Source organism: Dasypus novemcinctus, chromosome 14 (genome assembly GCF_030445035.2).
Source record: "Dasypus novemcinctus isolate mDasNov1 chromosome 14, mDasNov1.1.hap2, whole genome shotgun sequence".
NCBI classification, from domain to species: Eukaryota; Metazoa; Chordata; class Mammalia; order Cingulata; family Dasypodidae; genus Dasypus; species Dasypus novemcinctus.
The window spans coordinates 16821989-16849497 of record NC_080686.1 but is presented as its reverse complement, the minus strand read 5'-3'; the positions used below and the strand labels follow the sequence as shown (position 1 = coordinate 16849497).

Here is a 27509-nt window from a genome sequence, read left to right as displayed (position 1 = left end):
GAAATTTTAAAGAAACCTTTAGAGCCTGAAAGAAAAAAGTAGGAGAGAGAGACTTGAAGGAGAGGATAGAAGAAAGAAGAGCATAAAGGATAACAAAAAGACAGAAAAAATATGATATGACATATGAAAACTGAAGAATTAAATTGTGGAAGTAAATATTGCATTTACAGTAATATCATTGAATGGGAATGTGAATGGATTACCCAATCAAAAGATACAGGCTGACAGAATGGATAAAAAACATGAGCCATCCATACGCTGCTTACAAGAGACTCCACCTTAGACCCAGGGGTACAAACTGGCTGAAAGTGAAAGGTTGGAAAAAGATACTCCATGCAGAGAGTAACCAAAAAAGAGCAGGGGTCGCTACACCAATATTGGACAAAACAGACTTTAAATGCAAAAAAAGTCATGAGATACAGAACATGTGGCAGTTTGATATTATTGGTGAATTCCAAAAAGAAATATTGATTATGCTTATAAACTGGTCTGTTCCTCTGGGCTTGATACCCTTTTGATTTTGTTAAATTCAGAGTTTTCACTTTTACTTGATTAAATTAAGATTACGTCTTTCAGTCAACCATGTCATTAGACTATGCCTCAAGGTTGAGTCCTAGCCCTACTGGGCTGTTAAAAACAGACTTTCATATAGAAGCAGATATGCAAGAGAAGACACAGGAATAGAGACAACTCATTAGACATGGCAGAGGCCCAGGGAAGAGAAATAAGCCTGATAGTCTACAGCTGGACTTATGAAGAGACCAGAGCAGCTGAGCACAGAAACAAGCCCTGGGAAGAGAGATGAGCCTTATGCCAGCCTACAGGAAGATAGAAATAAGCTGGAAAAATGGAGCCTTAAGAGGAAGAAGGAGAGCTGAATCCTCAGAGATATCGCCTGCCATCCTTCTTCAACACATGGCCAATGACTTTGGGTGAGAAAGTACATCTTACGGTACTGGACTCTTTAGGGCCTTGTGAGTGTAAGCTTCTACCCCAAGTAAGTACCCTTTATAACAACCATTAGATTTCTGATACTTTGCATCAATACCCCTTTGGCTGACTAATACAGAAGGCCATTATATATTAATAAAAGCGACAATCCACTAGGAAGATATAACAGTCATAAATATCTATGCACCTAACCAGGGTGCCCCAAAAAACATGAGGCAAACTCTGGCAAAACTGAAGCGAGAAATAGACATCTCTACAATAATCTTTGGAGACTTCAACACACCACTCACATCATTAAATAGAACAACTAGAAAGAAGATCAACAAGGAAACAGAGTACTTGAACAAGGTGATAAATGAGTTAGACCTAACAGACATATACAGAACATTGCATCCAAACTCAGTGGGTTATACATTCTTCTCAAGTGCCCAAGGACCTTTCTTCAGGGAAGACCACATGTTAGGGCACAATGTGGATCTCAATACATATAAAATGATTGAAATTATACAAAGCATCTTCTCATATCATAGTGGAATGAAGCCAGAAATCAAAAATAGAGGAAAGAGGTAAATTTGCAAATGTGTGGATGCTAAACAACACACTTCCAAATTATCAGTGATTCAAAGAAGAAATTGCAGGCAAAATCAGTAAATGTATTGAGACAAAATGAGAACACAACTTATCATAACTTAAGGGATGTAGTGAAAGAAGTATTGAGAGGGAAATTTATAGCCTTAAAAGACTATATTTAAAAAGAAGAGCGGAACTCAAAGATCCAACTGAAAAAGTAGAGAAAAAACAAATCCCAAAGCAAGCAGAAGGAAAGAAATAATAAAAATTAAAGCAGAAATAAATGAAATTGAGAACAATAACAACAAAAAAATAGAGAAAATCAACAATACCAAAAGCGGTTTCTTTGAGAAGATCAATAAAAATGACAAACCCCTAGCTAGAAAAAAAGAAAAAATGAGAGAAATTGCAAATCAATACAATCAGAAATGAAAGAGGGACGTTACGAATAACCCAACAGAAATAAATAGGATCATAAATGGATATTATCAGAAACTGTATGCCAAAAAACTAGACAACCTAGGTGAAATGGACAAATTCCTAGAAATGCACAACGTACACTGATGCTACAAGAAATACAAAACTTAACCAACCAATCATATTTAAAGAGATTGAATCGATCATAAAAAATCTCCCAACAAAGAAAAATCCAGGACCGATGGCTTCACAGGAGAATTCTACCAAGCATTTAGAAAGGAATTAACTTCAATCCTGTTTAAACTCTTCCAAAAAACTGAAGAGGAGGGAAAATTACCCAACAAATTTTATGAAGTCAACATCACCTAATAGGAAAGCCAGATAAAGACACTACAAGAAAAGAGAATTACAGGCCAATCTCTCTAATGAACAGAGATGAAAAAATTCCCAGCAAAATACTTGCAGATCAAATGTAACAGCATATCAAAAGACTTACACATCACGACCAAGTAGGATTTATTCCTGGTATTCAAGGCTAGTTCAATATCAGAGAATCAATCAATGTAATACACCACATTAGCAAATCAAACAGAAAAAAACCACATGACCATCTCAATCAATGCAGACATGACATTTGACCAAATCCAGCACCCTTTCTTGGAAAAAAACATTTCGAAAGAAGGAAAATTTCTCAATATGCTAAAAGGCATATATATGAAAAACCCACAGCCAACACCATACTTAATGGGGAATGGTTGAAAACTTTTCCTCTAAGATAAGGAAAAAAACTAGGGTGCCCACTGCCACTATTGTTATTCAACATTGTACTAGAAGTTCTAGCTAGAGCAATTAGACAAGAAGAAAAAATTAAAGGCATCCAACTAGGAAAAGAGGAAGTAAAATTCTATTTACAGATGACCTGATGCGATATTTAGAAAATTCTGAAATGTCTACAACAAAGCTACTTGAGCTAGTAAGTGAGTTGGGCAAAGTGGCAGGATACAAGATCAGCACAGAAAAACATGTAATGTTTTTATACACTAGTATAAAATAATCTGAGGAGGAAATCAGGGGGAATCCATTTACAATACCAACTCTAAGTCTCAAATACCTAGGAATCAATTTAACCAAAGAAGTACAGGACCTACATGCAGAAAACTACAAAACAATGCTACAGTAAATCAATGAACATTTAAACAAATAGACATTCCTTGTTGATGGAGTGGAAGACTGAATATTGTGAAGATATCAATCCTACCCAAACTGACCATAGACTCAATGCAATACCAACCAAAATTCCAACAGCTGGCTTCATCGTTTTTTCAGGTATAAATATTTAAATTTCATAGGAGACAAATATCTAAGAGGATTTTCCCCCTATTTCCAAGTAAGATAATGTTACTTGGAAGATAATGAACTCTTGTATGTGACCTTGTTTGTGAATATAGTTGCAAAAACTGATTTGTAGTCCTCTCTTTGCCAATACCCTCCCTTTACCACACACCTCTTTCAGCGACAGGTCCAGACAATCTGGTCCCCTATGACGGCCCAGCCCAGAAAGATACCTGCGAAGGAAGGCAGGCTTTTCCCACCTTTTCTATTTCCCACCTTTTCTATTTTCAGTTTTCTATTTTCTATTTTCCCACATTTTCTGATGCAGAATAGAAAAGACAATTTCCAAGTTCATTTGGAAAACAAAGTACTCGTGAATAGCGAAAAACCTTCTAAAAAACAAGAGTGACAGAGAAATTTCACTGCCTCACCTTGAAACATTTTACAAGGCTACAGTGGTCAAAGCAGCATTATATGGGCATAAAGATAGACACATCAATCAGTGGAATAGAATCAAGAGTTCAGAAGTACTCTCACATCTACATCCAACTGATTTTTAACAAACCTACCAAGTCCATCTTAAGGGAACAAAACAGTCTCTTCAACAAATGGTGCTGGGAGAATTGGGTATCTATAACCAAAAGAATGAAGGAGGACCCCTATCTCATTCCCTATACAAGAATCAATTCAACTCAAAACGGATCAAATACCTAAATATAAAAGCCAGGACAATAAAACTACTAGAAGAAAATGTAGGGAAACATATTCAAGACCTTGTAGTTGGTGTTGATTTCTTGGACCTTACATCCAAAGCAGGCACAACAAAAGAAAAAACAGGTAAATGGGACCTCCTCAAAATTAAACAGTTTTGCTCTGCAAAGGACTTTGTCAAAAGGGTGAAAAGGCAGCCTACTCAGTAGGAGAAAATATTTGGAAATCATATGTCTGATAAGGGTTTAATGTCCATGATATATAAAAAGATGTTACAAATGAAATATTAGAAAGACAAATGACCCAATTTAAAAATGGGCAAAAGATTTGAATAAACATTTGTCCAAGGAAGAAATATAAATGGCCAAAAACAAAAAAACACATGAAAAAATATACAACATTACTAATGGCTAGGGAAATGCAAATCAAAACTACAATGTGATATCATTTCACATCTGTCAGAAGGGCCACTATTAAAAAGACAGAGAACTACAAATGTTGGAGAGACTGTGGAGAGATAGGAACACTTATTCACTGTTGATGGGAATGCAGAATGGTACAACCACTGTGAAATTCTGTTTGGCAGTTCCTAAAGAAGTTGAATATAAACTTGGCACATGACCCTGCCATATCATTACTGGGTATATACCTAGAAGAAATGAGAGCAGTGACGAGAACAGACATCTGCACACTGATGTTCACCGCAGCATTATTCACAATTGCCAAAAATTGGAAACAAACCAGGTGTCCATCAACTGATGAATGGACAAACAAACTGTGGAATATTCACGTGATGTGATATTATGCAGCTGTAAAAAGAAGTGAAGTTGTTAATCATATGACAGCATGGATGAACCTGGAGGACGTTATGTTGAGTGAAGCCGCCAGACACAAAAGGAAAAATACTGTATAAATGTGCTACTGTGAACTAAGTATACTGTGTAACATATTGTATGATTCCATTTATATAAAACGTAAATATAAATCAATTCATAAAGATGATATTTAATTACTGATTACGTAGGGCTAAGGAAGGCATGCTAAGCAGTGTGGAATTTTCTTTATAGAGTAATGAAATTGTTCTAAATTTTTTTGTGATGCTGCATGCACAACATTGTGATTATACTGAAAGCCATTGACTTTACACTTTAAATAGATTGTATAGTATGTGAATATATCTCAATAAAACTACTTAATAAATAAATAAATAATTGTGCAAGAATAGCCAGAAATAGCAGTTATGTACAGCAGGGGAAATATAGAGAGATTGAGAGGTGAAGAATTTTCTTGTTTGTCTGGTTTTTTTGTTTATTATTATTATTATTGAAATAATGAAAATGCTGGAATAGTCATTGAAGTGATGCTTGCACAACTATGTGATTATACCAAATACCACTTGACTGTGCACTCTGGGTGAATTGTATGCTTTATTTACAAGTATCAATAAAATTGTATTAAAAAAAAAAGAAAAGATAAAAATAGAAGCAATCATAAAAAAACAAAGATAGTAATTGAGGCAGTGTGACATGGGCTCTGAGGTGGGGGAGTAGATGGAAAAGAATAGAGACCCCAGAAATAGGCCCAAGTATACATAGAAACTTGTTATATACTAGAAGTGGCCCTAAAATCAGTGGGAAAAGGATGGACAACTGATGCTGGAGCAATCGGTTAGTCCTGTGGTGAAGATAAAATAAGATTCTCATACACAAAAATATATTCTAGGTAGGTTAAGGAACTCAAATACAAAACTTAAAAACTTTTAAAAGAAGCAATAACAAAAAGGATTAACAGCATTGCTTAGAAGTGAAAGCTGTTTGGAGGCCCTAAGACACCCTGACAAAACCAGTGGCTTTCTGCCTGAGAGTGAGAGCCATCGTTCTTGCCAGGCCCTCCATCTCCTGACTCTATGTTCTCTCTCCACCCTTCTCTTCCTTGCCGACTTTGCTCAGGCAATACTGGCCTCCTTGTGGTTATAAAATTTGTCTGGCATGCTGTCATGTCTTGTCCCTTGTACTTGGGGTTACTTTTCCTGGAAGGTCCTTTTCTCAGTGCTCTGCCTGACTTGCTCCCTCAATTTAAAACAATTTTTTCCTTTTAGGAGGTACGGGGAAGGATTGAACCAGGACTTCATACATGGGAAACAGACACTCAACCAGAGCTACAGCTGCTCCCCAGCTTCTTTTTTTTTTTTAACGGTTTATTCATTTATTAACACACCCCCGGTCGCCTTCCCACGCCCCCCTGCCCCCGTTGCTTTTGCGCTCACTCTCTGCTCTCTGCGCCCATTCACTGTGTGTCCCTCTGTGTCTGCTTGTCTTCTCTTTAGGTTGCACTGGGTACCAGTCCTGGGACCTTCCGGAGTGGGAGAGAGGTGCTCAATCTCTGGCACCACCTCCGCTCCCTGGTCTGCTGCATCTCTTACTATCTCTCCTCTGTTTCTCTTTTTGTTGTGTTATCTTGCTGCGCCAGCTTTCTGCTCGGGCCAGCACTCTGCGCGGGCCAGCTTGCCTTCCACCAGGAGGCCCTGGGAATCGAACCCTGGACCTCCTATATGATAGGCAGGAGCCCAATTGCTTGAGCCACATCTGCTTTCTTCCCCAGCTTCTTTATACTCACCTGTCACCTTATCTGAGAGAGCATTTCCTGAGCACCCCAAATAGCATGCCTGTCCCCTTGACTTTGTATTTGCCATAAACTGCTTTTCCCTTTTTGGTAGTGCTTATCACATGAGATACTTCCTTGTTGGTTTATTGCCTGTCTCCCTTCACCAGACTGTGAGCCAGGAAAGCAGGGGCTCTCTGTTCACTGGTGTATAGTAAAACAGTGCTTGGCTCGAAGTAGGAATCCATTAAAAATGTGGTGAATGAGTGCAGGAATGAAGGAATGAATCAGTAGCATGAAAGGACATGCTGCACATCTAAGTTTCCAGGCTGTTATGACAAAGACCACATAACAGGTTGGCTGAAAAAAACAGGAATTGACGATTTCAGAGGCCAGAAGCCTTGCTCCCTCCTCGGGTCAGAATGTTCTGGCTGACGGGCAATTCTTGGGTTCCTTGCCGTTCGCATCCCATAGCCGTGTCCTTTCCTTTTTCATCCTGTTGTCCTGACTTCAGGCTTCTGCCTCTTTCTTGTGGCTTTCTCTATGTAAGACATCTAGTAACAAGATTAAGATCCATCCTCATTCAGTTGGCCACACCCTAGCTAAAAACAACATCTTCAAGACGTCCTATTTACAAGGGGTTCACACACATGGAAGTGGGTTAAGATTAAGAACATGCTTGGTTTTTTCCTGGGATACATAACTCAATCTGCTACACTACAGACCGGTAAAAGTTAAATACAAGCTGTATAAGGAACCAAGGTTTAGTATCTTGCATATATAAAGGAAAAACTGCAAATCAATTGGGAAAAAAAATACACAAACTTAACATATGCCGAATATGTGAACAGGTAATTCACAAGAGAAGAAACAATTGAAATAAGTGACTTGGAACTAGAAAAACTCTGTCATCTTAGTATTGAAAGAACATTATTAGGTAGTGCATTGTGGTTAATGACAGTTAAATTTGGTGTAGAGGTCACTTCTGGGAAGATGGTCATGTATATTCCTAAAAGGAAAGCTAAAAAATATAACATGGGACTGTATAGCATAGTAAAACCTCATATGAAACATGAATATGAGTAATATTGCATGTATAAGGCCTTTTACCTTATATAAAATGTATGTAATAAATGTATGTTAATACTACAAGATGCTAATATCAGACCAAAAAACCATTATGCTAAGTGAAAGAAACCAGACACAGAGTACTACATAGTCTATGATTCCATTTATATGAAATGTAAATCAATTTATAAAAATGAAATTAGATCCATGGTTATGTAGGACTAGGGAAGGATAGGGTGACTGAGAGGTGACCGCTAAGGGGTGTGGAGTTCTCCTTTTTGGAGTAATGAAATTGATCTAAAGGCTTTTTTTAAATTAATTTTTTTTTAATTTTAAGAAGCTTTAGATTACATAAACGTTACATAAAAGGTGTCAGGGAGTCCCATATGCCCCACTCCCTCCCCCTCGCACACTTACACACATTACCAACATCCTTCATTAGTGTGGTATATTGGTTTCAATTGATGAGCCCATTTTGAGGCATTGATACTAACCATGGAGTACAGTTTACATTATAGTTTACACTTTGTCCTGTACAATTTTGTAGGTTATGACAAAATATACAATGGCCTGTATCTGTTACTGCAATGTCATACAGGACAAATCTAATGTCCTGAAAATGCCCCCATATTACACCTATTCTTCCCTCTCCCATCTCTCAGAACCTCTGGTGCGCACTGCCTTTATATCAATGATAAGAGTTCTTCCATTGCTAAAATAAGTCTATAGGAGAATAATAATAAGTCCATTGTTCATTCCCCAATCTTGAGGATTTGGGGAGGTGACGTCCTCTTTACTTCTAATTGAGAGGGGGCTTAGGTCCCATGGGGCAGATGGATGGAGCTATCTTGCTTGCAGTTGCAGACACTGTGTCTTGGGATGGGCGTTGTCTGTCATCATCTCCTTGTTACTTGTCCTTGGTGAGAACAATGAACTGGAGAGTAGGTGTTAGAACTCTGCTGAAAAAGAAATTCTGGGCTCAACTGGCACATGGACAGTTCAAAGATTTAAGTGTCTGGGTCATATATTTATCAAGTATAGTGCTAATTATAGGTTCAAATAATAGGGGAGAGGGGAAATGGGGATTTAGTTGGGAATATGGGAATCTCCTATATTCTCTATGTGACTTTTCTGTATCCTAAACCTTCTTTGAAAATAAAATGAAAAAAAAAAAAGACAACTGGGGGAATATATGAAAGAAAATGTCTACTACTGTACATACATGACAACAGATCTTACAGTAATGAAAGACGCAATGTCTAAAATTTTTTATTTCAAATTTTAAAGACTTGTTCATTGTTTTATTGGTTATTTTTAATATTATTATTTCACTTTCTTATTAATTTTATTTGATTATTTTGTTGGTTTCAGTTTTAGAGAGGTTTTGGATCACAGAAGGGTCACAACAGTGGCAAGGAAGGATCACTCTGTCCTGTACAATTTTGTAGGTTATGACAAAATACACAATGGGGTGTCAGTGATGGGAGGAAATGGGTTCACCTGGATCATACCTCTAAGGCACATAAATATGTTCAAGTGTTCTTGGGCATTGTCTCCACGGGTGGTGATCCATACAATAACTGAAAGAATGTTTTATTCCCATCCTGGGGAGTTCTGCTGCATTTTCTAATAGGACAGCAAGAATCTCTCAGTGCCTAGTGAGGAAAGACAGACAATTACCAGGCCCTTGATTGTACTTATGAACATTTTCCTGTGAAATTGAAATTTAGCCTAGTATTATATGTTGCCTAAGAATGACCTCCTGAAAGCCTCCTTATTGCTCAAATGTGACCTTTCTCTAAGCCAAACTCAGCATGTAAGCACATTACCTTCCCCCCAACCTGGCATGGGACATGACTCCCAGGGATAAGCCTCCCTAGCACCAAGTAATTATTATGAAGCGTCAACTAGTTATGCATCTGGAAAAAGACCTTGATCAAAAGTGGGAAATGGTAAATACAAATGAGTTTTTATGGCTAAGAGATTTCAAAGTTAGTGAGATCATTCCAGAGGTTAGGCTTATGCAAGTCTCAGCAGGATCACATTGACTGCCATGGTAAACAATACCTCAAATAGCAGGGCTCTTGAGAGCTCTAAAGACATCCAGAAACTATAAGCAGGGCAGACAGTTCAGGAATTTGGCACCCTCAGTAGGCCTTATTTTAGAATTTATGCTCCCCAGTGTATCAGAGTTAGATTCATTTATAGGTTCTCTACACATGGCTCTTCTGCTCCTTTTCTTTGACTATAATGCTTAAAATTTTTTTTGTGGTGATGAATGCACAACATTGTAATTATACTAAAAGCCATTGATTATACTCTTTGGATGGATTGTATGGTATGTGAATGTATCTCTATAAAACTGCTTTTAAAAAAATGGTGTGGAGCTATGTCCAAACAGCATGAGTTGGGAGAAAAAGGATGGCATCATTGTCGTGACCAAGCCATGACTTTTTGAAGTCTACTCTTCCCTATTAATGTAGCTGTTTGAATTTTCTGACTTGGCTCTGTGGTTAGCATAAGTCTTCCACCTTCAGAATCAGGTGAGATTCTTGTCATTTCTTGGCGCAGAAAGGTGCTATCAACTGCTGTTCAACTATGTCCAAAGCACGATGTCGAAGACCGTTAGGGCACAGACAAGACTGGGTCTGAGTCTTCAAGTGGGCAACCGATCCGACTTTTGAAAAGAAAACGCTGAAAATGATGAAATTCAAAAAGGGCATCACGGGCTCGGGAGGGAAACTGTGTTCCGATTTTCACCGTAGCTGTCTGCCACCGAGGGAGGGCCTGGGCGACGATCGGCTGTCGCCGCTGCCGAGGTTCCAGCCCGCGAATCCGCTGGGCTTGCCGTCGCGCGGCTCTGCGCCCGCGGGAGACCCCTGGGCTGCGGGCGGCCCGGGCGCCTCTCCCGGCCATCGGCGATCTACTTGCCGCGTCTGAGCGGCGCGCGCCGAGCTCGACTGGCGCTGTCTGGGGGGCGGAGCCGCCGCCGCCGCCGCGGGCTCTGTGGGAGAGGAAGGGCCTAGGCCGCGCCGGGCGCGCGGGGCTTGCCGGGCGCTGAGCGCCATCCCCGCGTCTCCTCGGCTCCGGCTGCACCGGCTTCGCGCCCCGGGGGGCGGGCGCGGCGAGGGCCCGCCGCCGCCATGGAGGAGGAGGTGGTTCGCATTGCCAAGAAGATGGACAAGATGGTGCAGAAGAAGAACGCGGTGAGTGCCCGGAGCGGCGCGGGGCCGGGACGGAGGCCCCGAGGGAGGCCGGGCGGGCCCGGGCGGGGAGGGAAGCCGGGCGCCGGGCCGTGGGGGTGGGCGCCGCGGCCGGGGCTGGGGGCTCCCAGCGCCTCGCGTACCCCGCGCGGCGTGGCCGATGCGGTCCAGCGCGCGTCCCGGTGCGGGGTCGGAGCGTGCGGGGCCGGCGGCGCGAGGCCAGGAGACGCTTCTGCCTCCTTGGAAGTCCCTCATGTTAGTGCAGTGCAGAAAACCTATCAAGTTAGGGACTGGGGCTCTCCGACCGTTTAAAATGTAAATTTTCCTAGTAGTCACACCTAACTAGATTAAGAATTGAAGCGCCTAGAAAGCCCTCGCTTTTTAAAAAAGAATGCATCCTCTTTGCCGTGCTTATTGGCTGACAACTAGAAATAACTTCAGAGAGAGGGGTGCGACCTACTCTAAACATCATGCGGTTAAAATAAATTTCAGAATTCTTGGATCGTATTTGTGAGGAAGGTCAGACATTCACTTGATTAGCTCTGCGACGCTGCAGGTTTGTTGAGCAATTAAAAGGATAAAGTGTGCCAGTGTCTGGGCAAACTGCTAAGCGTTTTTTTACAGCAGTGGACCTTGTGAGCTGGTGGTGTACAGAAGAGCTGTAGCGAGTAGGTGCCGTGAACCAGGGTGTGATGGGAGGTGGACTTGGACAGATGCCATTGCCGGTCCTGTCTAAGCCGCTTACAGTTAATACCAGTGGCGTTATCTTGTTTTTGATGTGTGTTTATGTGAACCTGTTCTCTTGTGGTTTGTATGAGTTTCTGCTTTCATTTATTTTTTGCAGCTTCTATATTTTTCCATCTGTGTGTGCCACTCTCAACCCTTTGCTTCAGTCATCTGTTTTCAGCTAAACTTCCATGATTGACCCCATCTGAATTTGTTCCACTATGCTTAGCACATTTTCAGTATCAGTGTATCTGAAATAACTTATTCCCGTCTATGAAAACCATTCCACTGCAAACTAATGTGAAGAAGGAAAGGAGTGCTCTACTTGTGTCTGTCAAACTGATTTGCACAGCCGTTTAAAGTTACTCAAGCATTTAGGCGGAATTCTTAAGTGACTCTCACAGCACAGCTTTGAGTGCATAATGTGTATCCATTTTACAGATTTAGAAACTGAGTCAGAAAGGTAAAGTAGTTTACCAGAGTTGTGTAATTTGGATTGAACCAGAACCGGATTTTCTTTAGGACAGCATATCTCTCACATGACAGGCGGTGCAGGACCTGGCATTAGCACTGAATTCTGGAAACTTCAAATGCATATTTTGTTCCTCTTTTCCTTTAACAGGTGCATTGCCTAGCATTTAATTTCATACTTTGTTAATCTCTGTTTGCGATTTTGGCCTTTCAGAGTATTTCCTGTTTTGTTTTCTGTTCCAGCAGTTACCTGTGTCGTTTTTTTTCTTGTTGATAGGGACTTTTCATTCCCTCCATTCTCTTTCTGGTTACTTGCTAGGCTGAGCATTTCTGTTATTTTCTTTAAGCAAAGTTTTTTTTTCAGTCTGGAGATCCCAAGACTCCCACAGTAAGCCTTTTTTGGGGGGTGGGAGGGGCAATTTTTTTTTTTTTCTAACTTTGGCTATAATGTTTGTTCTTTAATCATCGGAACACTGGCTTTGTAATAATAGGTGTTTCTTAAAATGAGCAGTTCTTCAGTGGTCAGATACAGAAAAGAAGAGTTTGTATTTATATGTCGTTCTCAAATTATTTACAGGTATTCAGATCTTTAGTAATGAGTCTGAGGGAAAATGAAGATAAATTCCACATATAATCCTCCAATCTAATTTCGTTTGTCAAATCTCATTTTTAATAGTTAAAATTTTACAAATATGAAAGCTTGCCCTCCCCAGAAAGAAAGGTAAAATTGGCTCTTTTTCTTTTTTTTTTTCTTCATATTTCATTTTACTGTTGATCCTCTAGACATTCAAATTGGCTGATGAAATGAAAAGAAAGGGAAATGGTCCAGATGGCTCCCCCTGTCCTCCAAAGCATATAATCAGCCCACAAATAGCTTTCTAAATGTTCAGCAATTTAACAGAAATTGTTTTGGGGTAGTAGGATTATGGTAGAGTCTTTTCTCCTTTTCTGTAGTTTCCAGATTATCACTCATACTCTTTTTATACTATGAAAAAGTAAACTTTGCTCGAAATATAATAGTTGTCATCTCAGTTGGCAAGTTAAAGTACTGTAATTGGATAATATTTTGTTTTAATAAAACCATAGGTATCACATTTAAGTAATAAAAACAGTTACCATTTATTGAGTGATTATTTTGAGCCAAAAATTTTGCTGAGTATTTACATACCTTATCTCATTTATTTTTCAGACTTTGCAATGTAAGTATTATCTCCATTCTAAAAATGAGGACGCTGAATGTTTAGAGTTAAGTGAATTGTCCTAAGCCACACAGCTAGTAAGTGGCCAAATAAAGATGTGAATAATCTAAATCTGTTTTGCTCCAAAGCCAGTCCAGCATTGTCCCCAGAAGACCCTTACAGCTTTTTTTTTTTAAATTAGGCCAGTAAAAAGAATTTATTTGGAAATGGGGGAAAGAACAGAGCTTGCTGAGAAATGGGAGAGCTTTGGTGTGGGCCCAGAGAGAGCACCTTGCATCTGTTTTTAAACTCAGGTGAATATAAAACCAGGGAGTGAGGGTATTATGGGGTACTGTTTTCAGGTAGGCTGGTTTCTCTACATTTGGTACCCAAGTCAATACCCCGACTCCTGTACAATCCAGAGTGTTGCCCCACAAGTGCACTTGATCTTAATGAATTTGCAATACAAATTGTGAAACCATGATGAATCACATAGGGTGTTCCAAATTTTCACCTATTAGTGGTTTTCATTTAGACTTTTTTTTTTCCTTGTCATTTTGACTTAATGTGAATAACCAGGAGTTCCACTCCTGGCTCTTCTGAATGTTGTGGGATTTTAGGTAAGTGCTGTAACATCTGTAAAATGCTTTCCCTTGTGGAAATTTGAAGATTTCAGTGAAGAATAAAGATAAAATTATTGTCAGTGCATAGGGTATAGTAAGGGCTAAAAAGACAAAACAAAATCTGGAATTGTCTTTTTCTGCACTGGATTTTTATGGTGCTAATTTTGACTGTAGAATGGGAGGAGTTAAGCAAGGACTTACAGTTTTAAAGTTCATGAAGAGATTTTGTGGGTGGTGGTGAGGTTTATTTATATTTTTCATTGAAGTCTCAAGGCTTTATATTCTGAGCACTAGACTCATGCAGGATTTGCGAATATTGTCTCCCATTCTCGGGCTTGTCTTTTCATTCTCTTGATAGTGCCCTTTGAAGTGTAAGTTTTAAATTTTGATGAAGTCCAATTAGTTTTTTCTATTGTCGCTTGTGCTTTTGGTCCAGAGTGATTACAAATTTGAGATAACATAGTAAGAAATAATTTCTAGTGTATAGTGATGTGGCTGAGCTGCAGCTCAAATATTTGTTATTTAGCACTTCCTTTTTAAAAAAATAGCATCTTAATTTTTTAAACCTTGAAACCTTTTGAGTTGATAAAGCTTCAGTAATGCTCATACTGGCTTATGGTAGAAATAAAGTACTCTGATAGCCATAGTTTATTTTCAACAAGTATTGTGAACTAAATTTGGCTCTAGAAGTTAGGGTAGATAGACTCTTTCTTCCTCTTGCATCATTATCCATAGAAGATGCTGCAATCTAATAGACTTGACCTTTAGAGTTGGGAAAAGCTAGAAAACAGCTTCTTGTTTGGTAACGTTATTCACCTGTTCACAAAACACAACTACCCCTGGCCTATCTGTGTAATGGAAAACACAGGTATGTTAAGGGTCAGGTGACACAGTTCTTGTCCTTGCTTTTGTACTACCCATCATACATAGCCATCTTTATGACTTTGGGCAGGTCATTTTCCTTTTTTGGGTTCAAGTTTCTTTCTCTGTACAAAGGTTTGAAACAGACACTTAAAGGTTTCTTTTGGCTTTGAAATTCCCTGAAGCCAGAAAGTGTTTCTGTCTTGCTTACTGCTGTATCCTCAACACAGAATATAGCTTGACATGTACTGTTAGTATTTCCTGAGAGGCAGTGTAATGTAATTTGATGGAACTGGGGTCAGAACTCACCTTTTCTAGTTATTAATCATGTGACCAGAAAGTTTCTTATCTGGGCTTCAATTTCCTCATCTGTAAAATGGGGATAATAGAGTATCTGCTTGCATAGGGTTTATTCTAAAGATGAAACAAGATAATATATGTATTTAATATGATGCCTGGCACATACTAACCCTCAAAGCAAGTTTGTTGCCACTGAATTAATATATGATTTGTTTTTTATCAGCTTCATTCATTTAGATCATCATAGTTTTTATTTCTTAAAAAAAACCTTGAGTTTTTTTATTAGAGCCTATCATAAATATGAGAAAGGGCACAGTTTTATCCCGTGCCTTTGCTTTTGCTCCCTTCCATGGCCTGTATCTCTGACCTGAACATCACAGAAAGGACCAGAGCAAGAAAGGGAAATTATGACTAAATTAATGCAAATCTGTTGTTTCTACTTTGGAAAACAACTTAAATCTTATGCCACATTGCTAATGTGTTAGAAGAATCAAGTTTATATATGGGAAGTGGATTCGGCCCAACAGATAGGGCGTCCACCTACCATATGGTAGGTCCAAGGTTCAAAACCAGGGCCTTCTGACCCGTATGATGAGCTGGCCCATGCGCAGTGCTGATATGTGCAAAGAGTGCCCTGCCACGCAGGGGTGTCCCATGTGTAGGGGAGCCCCATGCACAAGGAGTGCGCCCCATAAGGAGAGCGGCCCAGCACGAAAAAAGTGCAGCCTGCCCAGGAATGGCGCCACACACACGGAGAGCTGATGCAGCAAGGTGACACAACAAAAAACGAGACACAGATTCTGGATGCCACTGACAAGAATACAAGCAGACATTAGAAAACACAGCAAATGGACACAGAAAGCAGACACCGGGGTGGGGGAGGGGGGGGACAGGGAAGGGGAGAGAAATAAATAAAAAATCTTAAAAAAAAAGTTTATATATGACAGGATGATGTGAGTATTAAGTGACCCTGCTTTTTAAGAAACTCCTAGAAGTGTAATTTTAAAAGAATCTTCCTTTTTTTCCCCCAACTGTTTTTTTTTTCTTTTTTAAAATAATTTATTTATTTATTTCTCTCCCCTTTCCCCCGGCCCCAGTTGTCTGCTCTCTGTGTCTATTTGCTGCGTGTTCTTCTTTATCCGCTTCTGTTGTTGTCAGCAACACAGGAATCTGTGTTTCTTTTTGCTGCATCATCTTGTTGTGTCAGCTCTCCGTGTGGGCGGCGCCATTCTTAGGCAGGCTGCACGTTCTTTCGCGCTGGGCAGCTCTCCTTATGGGACACACTCCTTGCACGTGGGGCTCCCCTACGCGGGGGACACCCCTGTGTGGCACGGCACTCCTTGTGCGCATCAGCACTGCGCATGGGCCAGCTCCACATGGGTCAAGGAGGCCCGGGAAAACGGACTTTGGCCCAGTGGGTAGGGCGTCCGTCTACCATATGGGAGGTCCGCGGTTCAAACCCGGGGCCTCCTTGACCCGTGTGGAGCTGGCCATGCGCAGCGCTGATGCGCGCAAGGAGTGCCGCGCCACGCAAGGGTGTCCCCGGCGTGGGAGAGCCCCACGCGCAAGGAGTGCGCCCGTGAGGAGAGCCGCCCAGTGTGAAAAGAAAGAGCAGCCTGCCCAGGAATGGCGCCGCCCACGCTTCCCGTGCCGCTGACGACAACAGAGGCGGACAAGGGAACAAGACGCAGCAAATAGACACCAAGAACAGACAACCAGGGGAGGGGGGGAAATTAAATAAATAAATAAATCTTTAAAAAAAAAAAAAAAAGGAGGCCCGGGGTTTGAACCGAGGACCTCCCATGTGGTAGATGGATGCCCTAACCACCGGGCCAAGTCCGCTTCCAGATTCTTCCTTTTTAATTGTTCCTAGGTTGGAAATAGATCAGAAAGTCCATGGAAGCATAGGGAGGAGTTACCTGTCGGTGATAGATAGAGGGTACAGTTCCACAGTGTCTTAACCAAAGCCCTTAAGGTCTGGTATATTTGGGAGTTCCTTATGCTTCATATATTATTCAGGTAATATGGCACATACATTGTGTATTATATAATATCTCCAATGGGGTCAGGCTGGTTCCCAGTAATCAGACACTAACAGTTCTATAGTGAAATGTAGGACTCTCACATTAAGGGGGCTAAATAGAGCATAAATAGCTTTATATCAATTGAGATTAGGTCTTGCTGGCAAATGAGTTTATTAAAAACCTACTGGGGGTATGGGTGTGGCTCAATCAGTGGGGCTCCCATCTACCATACAGGAAGCCCAGGGTTCAATGCCCAGGGCTTCCTGGCGAGGGCAAGCTGGCCCATGCAGAATGCTGGCCCACGTGGGAGTGCCACCCTGTGTGGGAGTGCCACCGGCACAGGAATGCTGCCCCATGCAGGAGTGCTGGCCGATGCAGGAGTACTGGCCGATGCAGAGAGCTGGCGCAGCAAGATGACACAACAAGAGACACAGAGGAGAGAAAGTAAGACGTAGCAGCACAGGGAGCTGAGGTGGTGCAAGAGAGTAATTGCCTGTCTCCCACTCCAGAAGGTCCCAGGATCATTTCCTAGAGCTGCCTAATAGAATACAAGCCAACACAGAAGAACACACAGTGAATGGACACAACAGACACCGGGGGGAAGGACATGGGAATAAATAAATCAATCTTTAAAATAATATATTTCTATAAAAAAAGTAGTGTTTGCTTTCTTTAAAAAAAGGGGGAAGCAGATGTGGCTCAAGTGATTGAACTTCCGCCCACCACATGGGAGGTCCCAGGTTCAGGTCCCAGTGCCTCCTGTGGAGGACGGGCAGATGCCATCACCCGCTGTGGCAAGAGCTAGATACTCATGCCTTGCCACACTGAGAGGTAGACGCCTGCACCCCGCTGCAACAAGAGCTAGATACCATAGCCTGTCTCAGTGAAACGAGAGCTAGGCACCGCTCCCTGCAGCAACAAACAGACACCTAAATGCGCAGATGCAACAAAGCCAGCAGACACTGCAGCCCGTGGGGAGCAGGTATGGCTCAGGCCATTTGGCATTGGTCTACCATGGGGAAGGTCATGGGTTCAGTTCCTGGTGTCTCTTGGAGAAAGGCAGACAAACAATGAGCAGACAGACAAGAGAACCACCTAGGGGAGGGTTGGGTAATAAATTAAAATAAATAATTAAACAAATCTTTAAAAAAAACCTACTGGGAGGAGTGGATGTGGCTCAAGCAGTTGAGCACCTGCCTCCCACATGGGAGGTCCTGGATTTGATTTCCGTGCCTCCTCAAGAAGCTATGCAGACACCACAGCCAGCAGATGCCACAACCAGGAGGGAGTGGAAATGCAGACACCACAACCAGCAGATGCCACAACCAGGAGGGAGTGGAAATGCAGACACCACAACCAGCAGATGCCACAACCAGGAGGGAGTGGAAATGGCTTAAGTGTTTGAGCACTCGTCTCCCACATAGGAGGTCCCAGGTTCGGTTTCCTGTGTCACCTAAAGAAAAGGAGCAGACAATGAGCAGACAGATGAGGGAGCTATCTGGGGAGTAGAAGGAGGATGGAAATCATAAAACAAAATTTAAAAAACAACCTATTAGAAGGAAAACAACTTGGCATTTTCTCAAAAAGTTAAATTACAATATGACCTGGAAATTCCACTGCTAGGTACATACCTAAAGAATTGAAAGTGGAGAACTCAAATAGATACTTGTACACCAATGGTCATAGCAACATTATTCATCATAACCAAAGAGTGGAAAACAGCCCAAGTGTCTATCAACAGATAAGTGGATAAACAATGTGGTGTATACATAGTGGAATATTATTCAGCCATAAACAGGAATGAAGTTCTGATACCTGCTACAGAATGGATGAACCTTGGAGACATTATGCTAAATGAAATAAGCCAGATACAAAGGACGTATTGTTTGACTCCACTTACATGAAATATCTAGATTAAGCAAATACAGAGGAAGTAGGTTAGAGGGGACTGGTGAAGAGGAGAATGGGGAATTACTGCTTAATGGATTTCTTTTTTGGATGATGAAAACGTTTTAGTAATAGAAGCCAGTGATGGTAGCACAACATTGTGAGAATAATTAGTGCCACAGAATGTGCACTTTAAAATGTTACAATGGCAAATTTTGTTATAGGTGTATTAGTCAGGGTTTTCTAGGGAAACAACCCACAGGAAATACCTGTAAATAATATGAGATTTTATAAAATTGACTTACGCGACGGTGGGAATGCACAAGTCCAAAATCTGTAGGGCAGCTGCAAGCCAGGGAGTCAGATGAAGGTCCTCCTTGAATTACCCAGGAGATGCTGGAAATCTGAAGTGTACAAATGGGGATTCTCTCTCCGAATGCTGAAATCAGTTCTCATTTTAAGGCCTTCAACCACATGAATGAGACAGCACTCGTTGCTGATGGCAGTCTCTTCAGTTGATTGTAGATGTAATCAGCTATCTATGAAGTCAACTCACTGATGATTAAAGTCCATAAGATGTCCTTGTATTACAATTAGTCCAGTGTTTGCTTGACCAAACAGCTGGGCACCATTACCTGGCCAAGTTGATATGTTAGCCTGTCACAATAGGTCACAGAAACCAGCAGGGAGAAATCTTTCAGTTTTCAAAGGTTTTTTAATTTTGAGATTTGCAGATAAAAGGCTGAGGATCTCATTGCTCACAAAAATGAGGATCTTACTTGCTCACAAAAATATCATGCCTGTAGAAATTACTGTTTAATAGTAAGCTTAAGGAAAGGATTAAGTTGGGTGAATTTTGCCCTATGGATAGGGTGTCCACCTACCACATGGGAGGTCCGCGGTTCAAACCCTGGGCCTCCTGACCCGTGTGGAGCTGGCCCATACGCAGTGCTGATGCACGCAAGGAGTGCCGTGCCACGCAGGGGTGTCCCTGCATAGGGGAGCCCCATGCGCAAGGAGTGCGCCCCATAAGGAGAGCCACCCAGCGTGAAAGAAAGTGCAGCCTGCCCAGGAATGGTGCCGCCCACACGGAGAGCTGATGCAGCAAGATGACGCAACAAAAAGAGACATGGATTCCGGGTGTTGCTGACAAGAACACAGGCAGACACAGAAGAACACACAGTGAATGGACACAGAGAGCAGACAGCTGGGGGGGGGAGGGGCGGGGGAAGGGGAGAGAAATAAATAAAAAATAAATCTTAAAAAAAAAATAATAAGTTTAAGGTCAGTGTTAGCCTCTTAATGTTTCACTATAGTGAAACTATAATGTTTCACTGCTTTTAGTTACCTCAAAATAAAAAAACATACATGATTTTAAGAAGGGCCCTTAAAGCAGCAAATCATTGAAATCCTTTATAATAACGTTTAATAATTTCTATTGAACTTAAATTTGTTTGTGAGGTATAAATTAAAATGATGCATCTGTTGCAAGAAGAAAAGTTAATACTGTTTATTCTCCATGGCCAAGTCTAATATCTGTCAACTTTAAATGGGAAAATGATAAGACTGGAAACCTTTGCTTTATTTTATATTTAAGAAATAAAATGATACCATCGATTCCCTGTTTGTTCCTTTGGAGTCCATAGTAAGGGACATGCTCTAGGGCTTTCAGTTTTTCTGGAATATGCTGGGTGTCATTGAGTTATAGGATACCTAGTTTTTCACATTTTAGCATTTCAGAAATAAGGGTGTAATGTTGGTTAGATAGCTATTAAGATGTACTTTCACAGGCAGAACACCAAACCCAGAATGGGTTTTGGCAGCTTGAAGGAAAACCCAAGAGACATTAGTGAACTCTGAACCTAAGGAACCAACAGGTTGGGAAGAGGACTGGGGGTTAAAAAAAATAGCAAGCTTTACAGACTGCAAGGCTGGCCTGAGAGTTTGTGAACCGTATTAGTCAGCCAAAGGGGTGCTCATGCAAAATACCAGAAACCAGTTGGTTTTTATAAAGGGTATTTATTTGGGGTAGGAGTTTACAGATACCAGGCCACGAAGCATAAGTTACTTCCCTCACCAAAGTCTATTTTCACGTGTTGGAGCAAGATGGCTGCCAATGTCTGCGAGGGTCAGGCTTCCTGGGTTCCTCCCTTCCTGGGGCTTGCTTCTCTCTGGGTTCAAGGTTCCTTCCTTCCCAGGGCTTCTTCCTGGGCTCAAGGTTCCTCTCTTCCTGGGGCTGGCTTCTCTCTCCTCTGTGAGCTTACTTCCCGGGGCTCCAGCTTAAAGCTTCGGTATCAAACTCCAACATCAAAAATCCTCGCATCAAAAGCTCTAGCTCTGACCTTTGCTATGCCTTTTATCTGTGAGTCCTCACTCACCAAGAAGTGGGGACTCAATGCCCTAATGACATGGCCCAATCAAAGCCTAATCATAACTCAATCATGCCCACTAATAGACCAGATTATAAACATAATCCATTATCTATTTTTGGAATTCATAACTATAGCAATCTGCTATATGAGCTCTTATGAAATGCTGCATTACAATCGTTCTGGATACGATTCTTGGTGAGGTAAAAAGAGATGTTGTTGGGTCTGAGTCAAACAGATTCATAGGAGTTGGATTCTGACTTTGAAGTAGTTTTAGGAACACCTTAGCCAATTGGTTTTGTTTTTATTTTCCTTCCTATATATGTAAAAGGTGATAAGTGATAAAATTTCCAAGTCTAAAGGAATTCTTTCAATAAGTAAATGTAAGAACTGATAAGAAAACAGTGTCAGAGTTTAATAGTTTTTTTCTTTATTGGTGGTATATGAAATAATGGTGTGTCCAAATACAGAACCTTCATTGAATATTAAACTAAATGAAATACGATAGATGAAATACGGTCGATGATGTGAATATTGAATTGGAATTTGGTGCAACCAGCTGCAGATGGTGCTGTTGCTTCTCATCTGATACTGTTCTTCTTTCTTGTTTGTTTTTATATTTTTGAAATTTAAAAAAAAATTTTTGTTTAGTTATTTATTTAATTCCTCTTGTAACTTCAGATGCCTTCTGTAATTCTTCATGAATCTTATTTTGGTCCCTCTGAATCTTCTAATAGGACCTAGCAATGGACAGTCCTGTGAGCTTAATATAGATCGTTAGTTATGAATTTTCATTTAGTTTCAGAATTTGCTTTTTACTGCTGTGATAGACCAGTGAGTTGGAGGGACCTCCTAAGAGTTCCAGCTAAGAGGCACCCTTCCTACTCTCTGATTGGAGTGAATGCTTGTGGTCCTGCAGCATCCTCTGGTCCTCATTTCCACTTCTCACGGTGGCTCCTTGCTGAAGAAGGTTTCTCCATGGAAATTTGGGGTGTGTGATACCACCACAGTAAGAAATGTATTCTGTATTTCTGATTGGGTCATACATGTAAACAAATACTATTGAAAATAAACTTTCACAAGGCAGTACTTATCATTTACTTTACGAATACTGGTCATAAAACAGTAAACATATTATAATCCTCTCAGTTGCAAATCCCACTTGAAAAACACTGTATACACACACACACACATATCTACCTTTTTTCTCATATTAATAAGTGAGCCATAGTGAGTTGTGGCTAGGAAAACATTTAAATCTCTGGTTAGTCCCTCTGTGAACAGGTTGGGAGTTCAGTATGAAATTGTTTTATTTTATAGGCTGGAGCATTGGATTTGCTGAAAGAGCTTAAGAATATTCCCATGACTCTGGAATTATTACAGGTATGTGCTTGTATGTATCACAATTTCTGACTAGGTAATTGTCTTAAAAATACCAAAACCTGTTCAATCCCCATGTATGGTTTTTTCCTATCTTTTTATGGTATAAACCACTGTTAACTGCTATTTTTTTTTTTTTTAACATAGCAACTTGAAACAGTATTTTACTAAGTTGTCATTACACAAAAATTAAGAAGAGAAACCTGAATCTCTGGTTGGCTGTGGGGATGAAATCTTACTCTGAGAGGTTGGACCCTGGTGCTGGTTTCCTACGATTGCCCCTTTGTGGTTTGTAATCAGTAGCTGCTGCCAGCCTAGAGCTTGCCTCAGGGGTGAGGATGTAAGGGTGTTGTTCTCCCCGTTTTAGTGCTGTCCAACCTCGTACGCAGCTGGACTGCATAGAAGGAGATATTGCACAGGTACGTTGCTAGTATATTATGGTAATGTTCCATCAAGACTAGAAGATAAAAGTACAACTGTAAAAAAAGACAGAATGTTAAAAGGGGAAGTAAGTATAGTCAATAACATGAATCTGGTTGTTACCTATGGGACATTTCCTATTATCCATGGATGCCTTCTTTGGTTTTTTTTTTTTAAGATTTATTTTATTTATTTTTTTCTCCCAGCCGCCTCATTGTTTGTACTTCCCATGTCTGTTTGTCTTCTTTGTTTCTTTAGGAGGCACCAGGAACTGAACCCAGGACCTCCGATGTGGGAGGAAGGCACCTAATCATTTAAGCCACCTCCATTCCCTTCTTTTGTTTTGTCTCTCATTACGTTCTCCTATTCTCTTGCTGCATCATCTTGTTGCGTCACCTTGTCACGCCTGCCCATCGTGCCAGTTCACTCTCTTGCCTGTCTTCTCTCAGAGGCACGGGAACCTCTGCTCCCTGCTTTGTTGTGTCTTCAATCATGTTTTTCTTCTTGTGTCTCTTGTTGCATCATCTTGTTGTGTCAGCTTGCTGTGTTAGCTTGCTCTCTTCTTTAGGAGGCACTGGGAACTGAACCCAGACCTCCCTTTGTTGTAGATGGGAGCTCAGTCGCTTGAGCTACATCCACCTCCCTTGGATACTTTTCTTTGATTTTTCAGTTTCACTAAGTCAGAATTCAGGTAAGGGTAGCAGGGTATATGAACATGGTTGAGAAAAAAAGCTCCATTTTCATTTTCACTGTCATGTAACTGAAATTGAGCATTTTTTTGAATTATGAAGGCAGTAAATCATAGCTGTATTAACATTAAATTTTTTTTTTAAGATTTATTTATTTCTCTCCCCTACTCCCGCCCTTGGTTGTCTGTTCTCTGTGTCTATTTGCTGCGTCATCTTTGTCCACTTCTGTTCTTGTCAGTGGCATGGGAATCTGTGTTTTTTTTGCTGCGTCATCTTGTTGTGTCAGCTCTCTGTGTGGGCAGCACCATTCCTGGGCAGGCTGCACTTTCTTTCGCGCTGGGCGGCTCTCCTTATGGGACGCACTTCTTGCATGTGCGGCTCCCCTACGCGGGGGACACCCGTGTGGCAGGGCACTCCTTGCGCACATCAGCACTGCGCATGGGCCAGCTCCACACGGGTCAAGGAAACCCGGGGTTTGACCTGCGGACCTCCCATGTGGTAGGTGGATGCCCTAACCACTGGGCCAAGTTCGCTTCCCATGGTTTTTTCATTTGTTTTGTTTTGTTTTAGGAGATTCCAGTGCCGGGATTGAACCTGGGGCCTTGTATGTGGAAGCTGGCACTCAGCCACTGAGCTCACCTTAGTTGAGTTTTTCATTTGTTTGCTTATTGTGTGTGTGCTAGGGGCTGAGCCCAGGACCTCCCATGTGGGAAGCAGGTGCTCAACCACTTGAGCCACATCCACTCCCCTTTTTTATTCTTGATTAGACAATCTCTTCTTTAGATATGCATGTTTATTACAGGTTTTTTTTTTAAGATTCTGAGCAGGGTGATTGGGTTTTTAGTCATCAGCACATCCTGTAATAATTAAAAAGCAATCACCCAGCAACACTCTGCTTGTTTATGCTCACTTCATTCCTTTGCTTGCCTCCAACCCCCCCCCCAAAATGCTATTTTCTTTGCCAATCTTTCATTCTCAAGCTTCAGAAATAGCTTAGTAGCTCAAATTATTTCCTCTATTCATTCAGTAAATTAGGTTTTCTTCTAGAAAAGTTGGCCTTGTAAACCCCAAAGCCATTTTGGGCTTTTTATTTTGTGGGGTGCCCTTTATCTTCTGCTCTTGAACCTATGTGCCTTGCTCAGTTTTTCAAGAGATATGACACAACACTCCAGGTAGACGTATGTCTAAATTCTTGAATAAAACTTCTGTCCTGAATCTTTCTTTTTGTTTAACAATTTGAATAATTTAGAAGGAAACCTGAAGTGCCCATTTATTTCTCTGCCTTAAAGCATACAGCAGGGGTTTCCTTCTTTTTTACCACTGAGAATTCCTTTTGTGATTTTTTCTTCCATAGACCACATGTTTTGAAAGATTATCTACTAACAACCTGCTCTTACTAAATAATTTACCATTTTTTATTCATCATCTATAATTGGCCTGTCATGCTTTTTTGTGCTCTTTGAGTACAGCTTGGAAACCATGGTTTGAATACCAGTGGTGGCAAAAGCATAGACTTTGTAGGTAGACAGATGTGGATTAAAATTCCAGCTTTGTCAGTTGGTAACAGTGTAATTCTGGGCAAGTTATTTATCTGAATTTTCAATTTCTTTTTATTTGAAAATAATGATAATGATTTTAAAAGGTTGTTAGAAAGTTTGAGTATGGATGCTCCTAGCCTTCTCCCCTGGGCACATTGTTTTACCATATGTTAAATCCTCTATATCCATGAAGGCCTTTTTTTGGAGGATAGTAAACATTCTGTCAATAGTTCTTTTTTTAGGGGGATATTCAGGGTAGGTACTGGGTATGAACCCTGGACCATCTACATCCAGAGCAGGTGCTCAACCACTGAGCTACGCCTTCTCTGCCAGTAGTACTTTATTAGAGTGTTGTCTTGGAAACTTTCAGCATGAGGAAAAGGGTGGTCACTCACCAGGTGATTGTGGGAAATTGAGGCACATAGAAACTAGCCCACGAGGTCATGTGTTATGCCAGAGGTGCAGAATGAGCAGCAGTTTTAAGAAGGCCCCTAGAAGACCTGCCTTGCTTCTCTCTCTCTCTTTTGGCTTTAACACTTTGCCATGTTTGCCATATCAGTCTCTCTATCCTTCTGCCGGTCTGTGTACTTATCAGTCTGTTTTCTGAATTCGTGATTGTAGGTTGTATAGTTGAGTGTTCATGCTTCTTGAACATGTAATACTGTCACGTTCATTTCATAAGAACAAGGGTATTCATTTATGTAACCACCCACCTTAAGTGCAGTTTTCAAGTTCAAAAAGTTTAACATTGATATAAAGCTTATAGTCTGTTCCAATTTTTTCATATGTCCTAGTAATGTTCCTTTAGTCCTTTTCTCCATCCTTGCTAGATCTCTTCCAGGACCATGTATTATACTTAATTGTTTTTGTCTCTTTTTTTTTTTTGGAGATACCGGGGGCAGGGGATTGAATTTGGGACCTTGTATGTGGGAAGCTGGTGCTCAACCACTGAACCATATTGGCTTCTGAGTTGGTTTTATCATTTCCTTTGTTTGTTGTTTGATTTTTTGTGTTTAGGAGGCACTGAAAACCGAACCTGGAACCCCCCATGTAGGAGGCAGGCACTTAACTGCTTGAGTCACATCCTCTCCCCTTCATTTTTTAATTTTTAAAAACATTTTAGAGAGGCAATTATTATATAAGGGGATTTCAGCCTTTTCCAGCCGTGGAAACTATGTTGTCAGTGAGTCCAGGACTTCTAGAGCACTGAAGTTCTCTTGTCTCTCATGCTAACTTTAGTACAGTATATAAAAATAAACGTTTGTGTCTAAAAAAATAAAGTAAATCAGCTAAATGAGTAATAGCAAAAAAAAATTAAAAATAAATTTTTATTTATTTCTCTCCCTTTCCCGCTTGTATTATCAGGCGATACTGGGAAACTGCGTCTCTTTTTGTTGTATCATCTTGCAGTGTCAGCTCTCCATGTATGTGGTGCCACTCCTGGGCAGGCTGCACTTTTTTCACGCGGGGCTGCTCTCCTTGCCAGGTGCCCTCCTTGTGCGTGGGGCTCCCCTACACAGGGGCGCCCCCGTGTGGCATGGCACTCCTTGTGCATGGCAGCACTGCGTGTGGGCCAGCTTACCACATGGGTCAGGAGGCCCTGGGTATAGAACCCACATATAGTAGACATGGCACTTGAGCCATGTCTGCTTCCCTTATTCTGAGAACATATATACAATAAAACCTTTCCCATCCAACTCCCTCCTGAGCACATCATTCAGTGAGGGTAATCACATTCACAATACTACGGAACCCTCGGTGCCTCATGAAACCTATTTTATTACCTCTGATTATATGTGGATTACAGCCAAGTAAAAAGTACTTTTTAATCTCTGTAGGTGGTAGGTTTTGAGTGTTCTCACTGTGAGTTGCAGCTAGTGCTCTAAAGTACTCTGCGTAGAAGAGTGTATACAAACTAAGAAGTGGGCTCTGTTAGTTGCTTCAGCCAGCTGGGCACCCTTGTGTTTACTACAGTAACAAGTTGTATGGTTGCATATCTTCACTGATAAAAATGTGATGAGTCCAGTGCTTGATCTGAAGATGTGCATGTCTTAGGTCTATACATGCTTTTATTATAAGAATTCATAAAATTGAAGTTTTTAAAAATTTTATTCTAAGATGGAAACAGGAATCTGGGAAAGAAAAAATGTAGGTGAAATGCTAAATTGTCTTAAATGAAATTGCTTGCAC

The 27509-nt window shown here is 41.0% G+C and overlaps 1 protein-coding gene across 1 annotated transcript in view; it reads left to right on the top strand.

Moving 5' to 3' along the window:
- The window catches only part of TCEA1 (transcription elongation factor A1), a 98794-nt gene that overhangs the window by 54290 nt on the left and 16995 nt on the right, over positions 1-27509 (top strand). The window contains exon 9 of the mRNA XM_071207816.1: positions 22613-22675. Coding sequence (XP_071063917.1) covers positions 22613-22675 — 63 coding nt within the window. The remainder of the gene's footprint in view (positions 1-22612; positions 22676-27509) is intronic.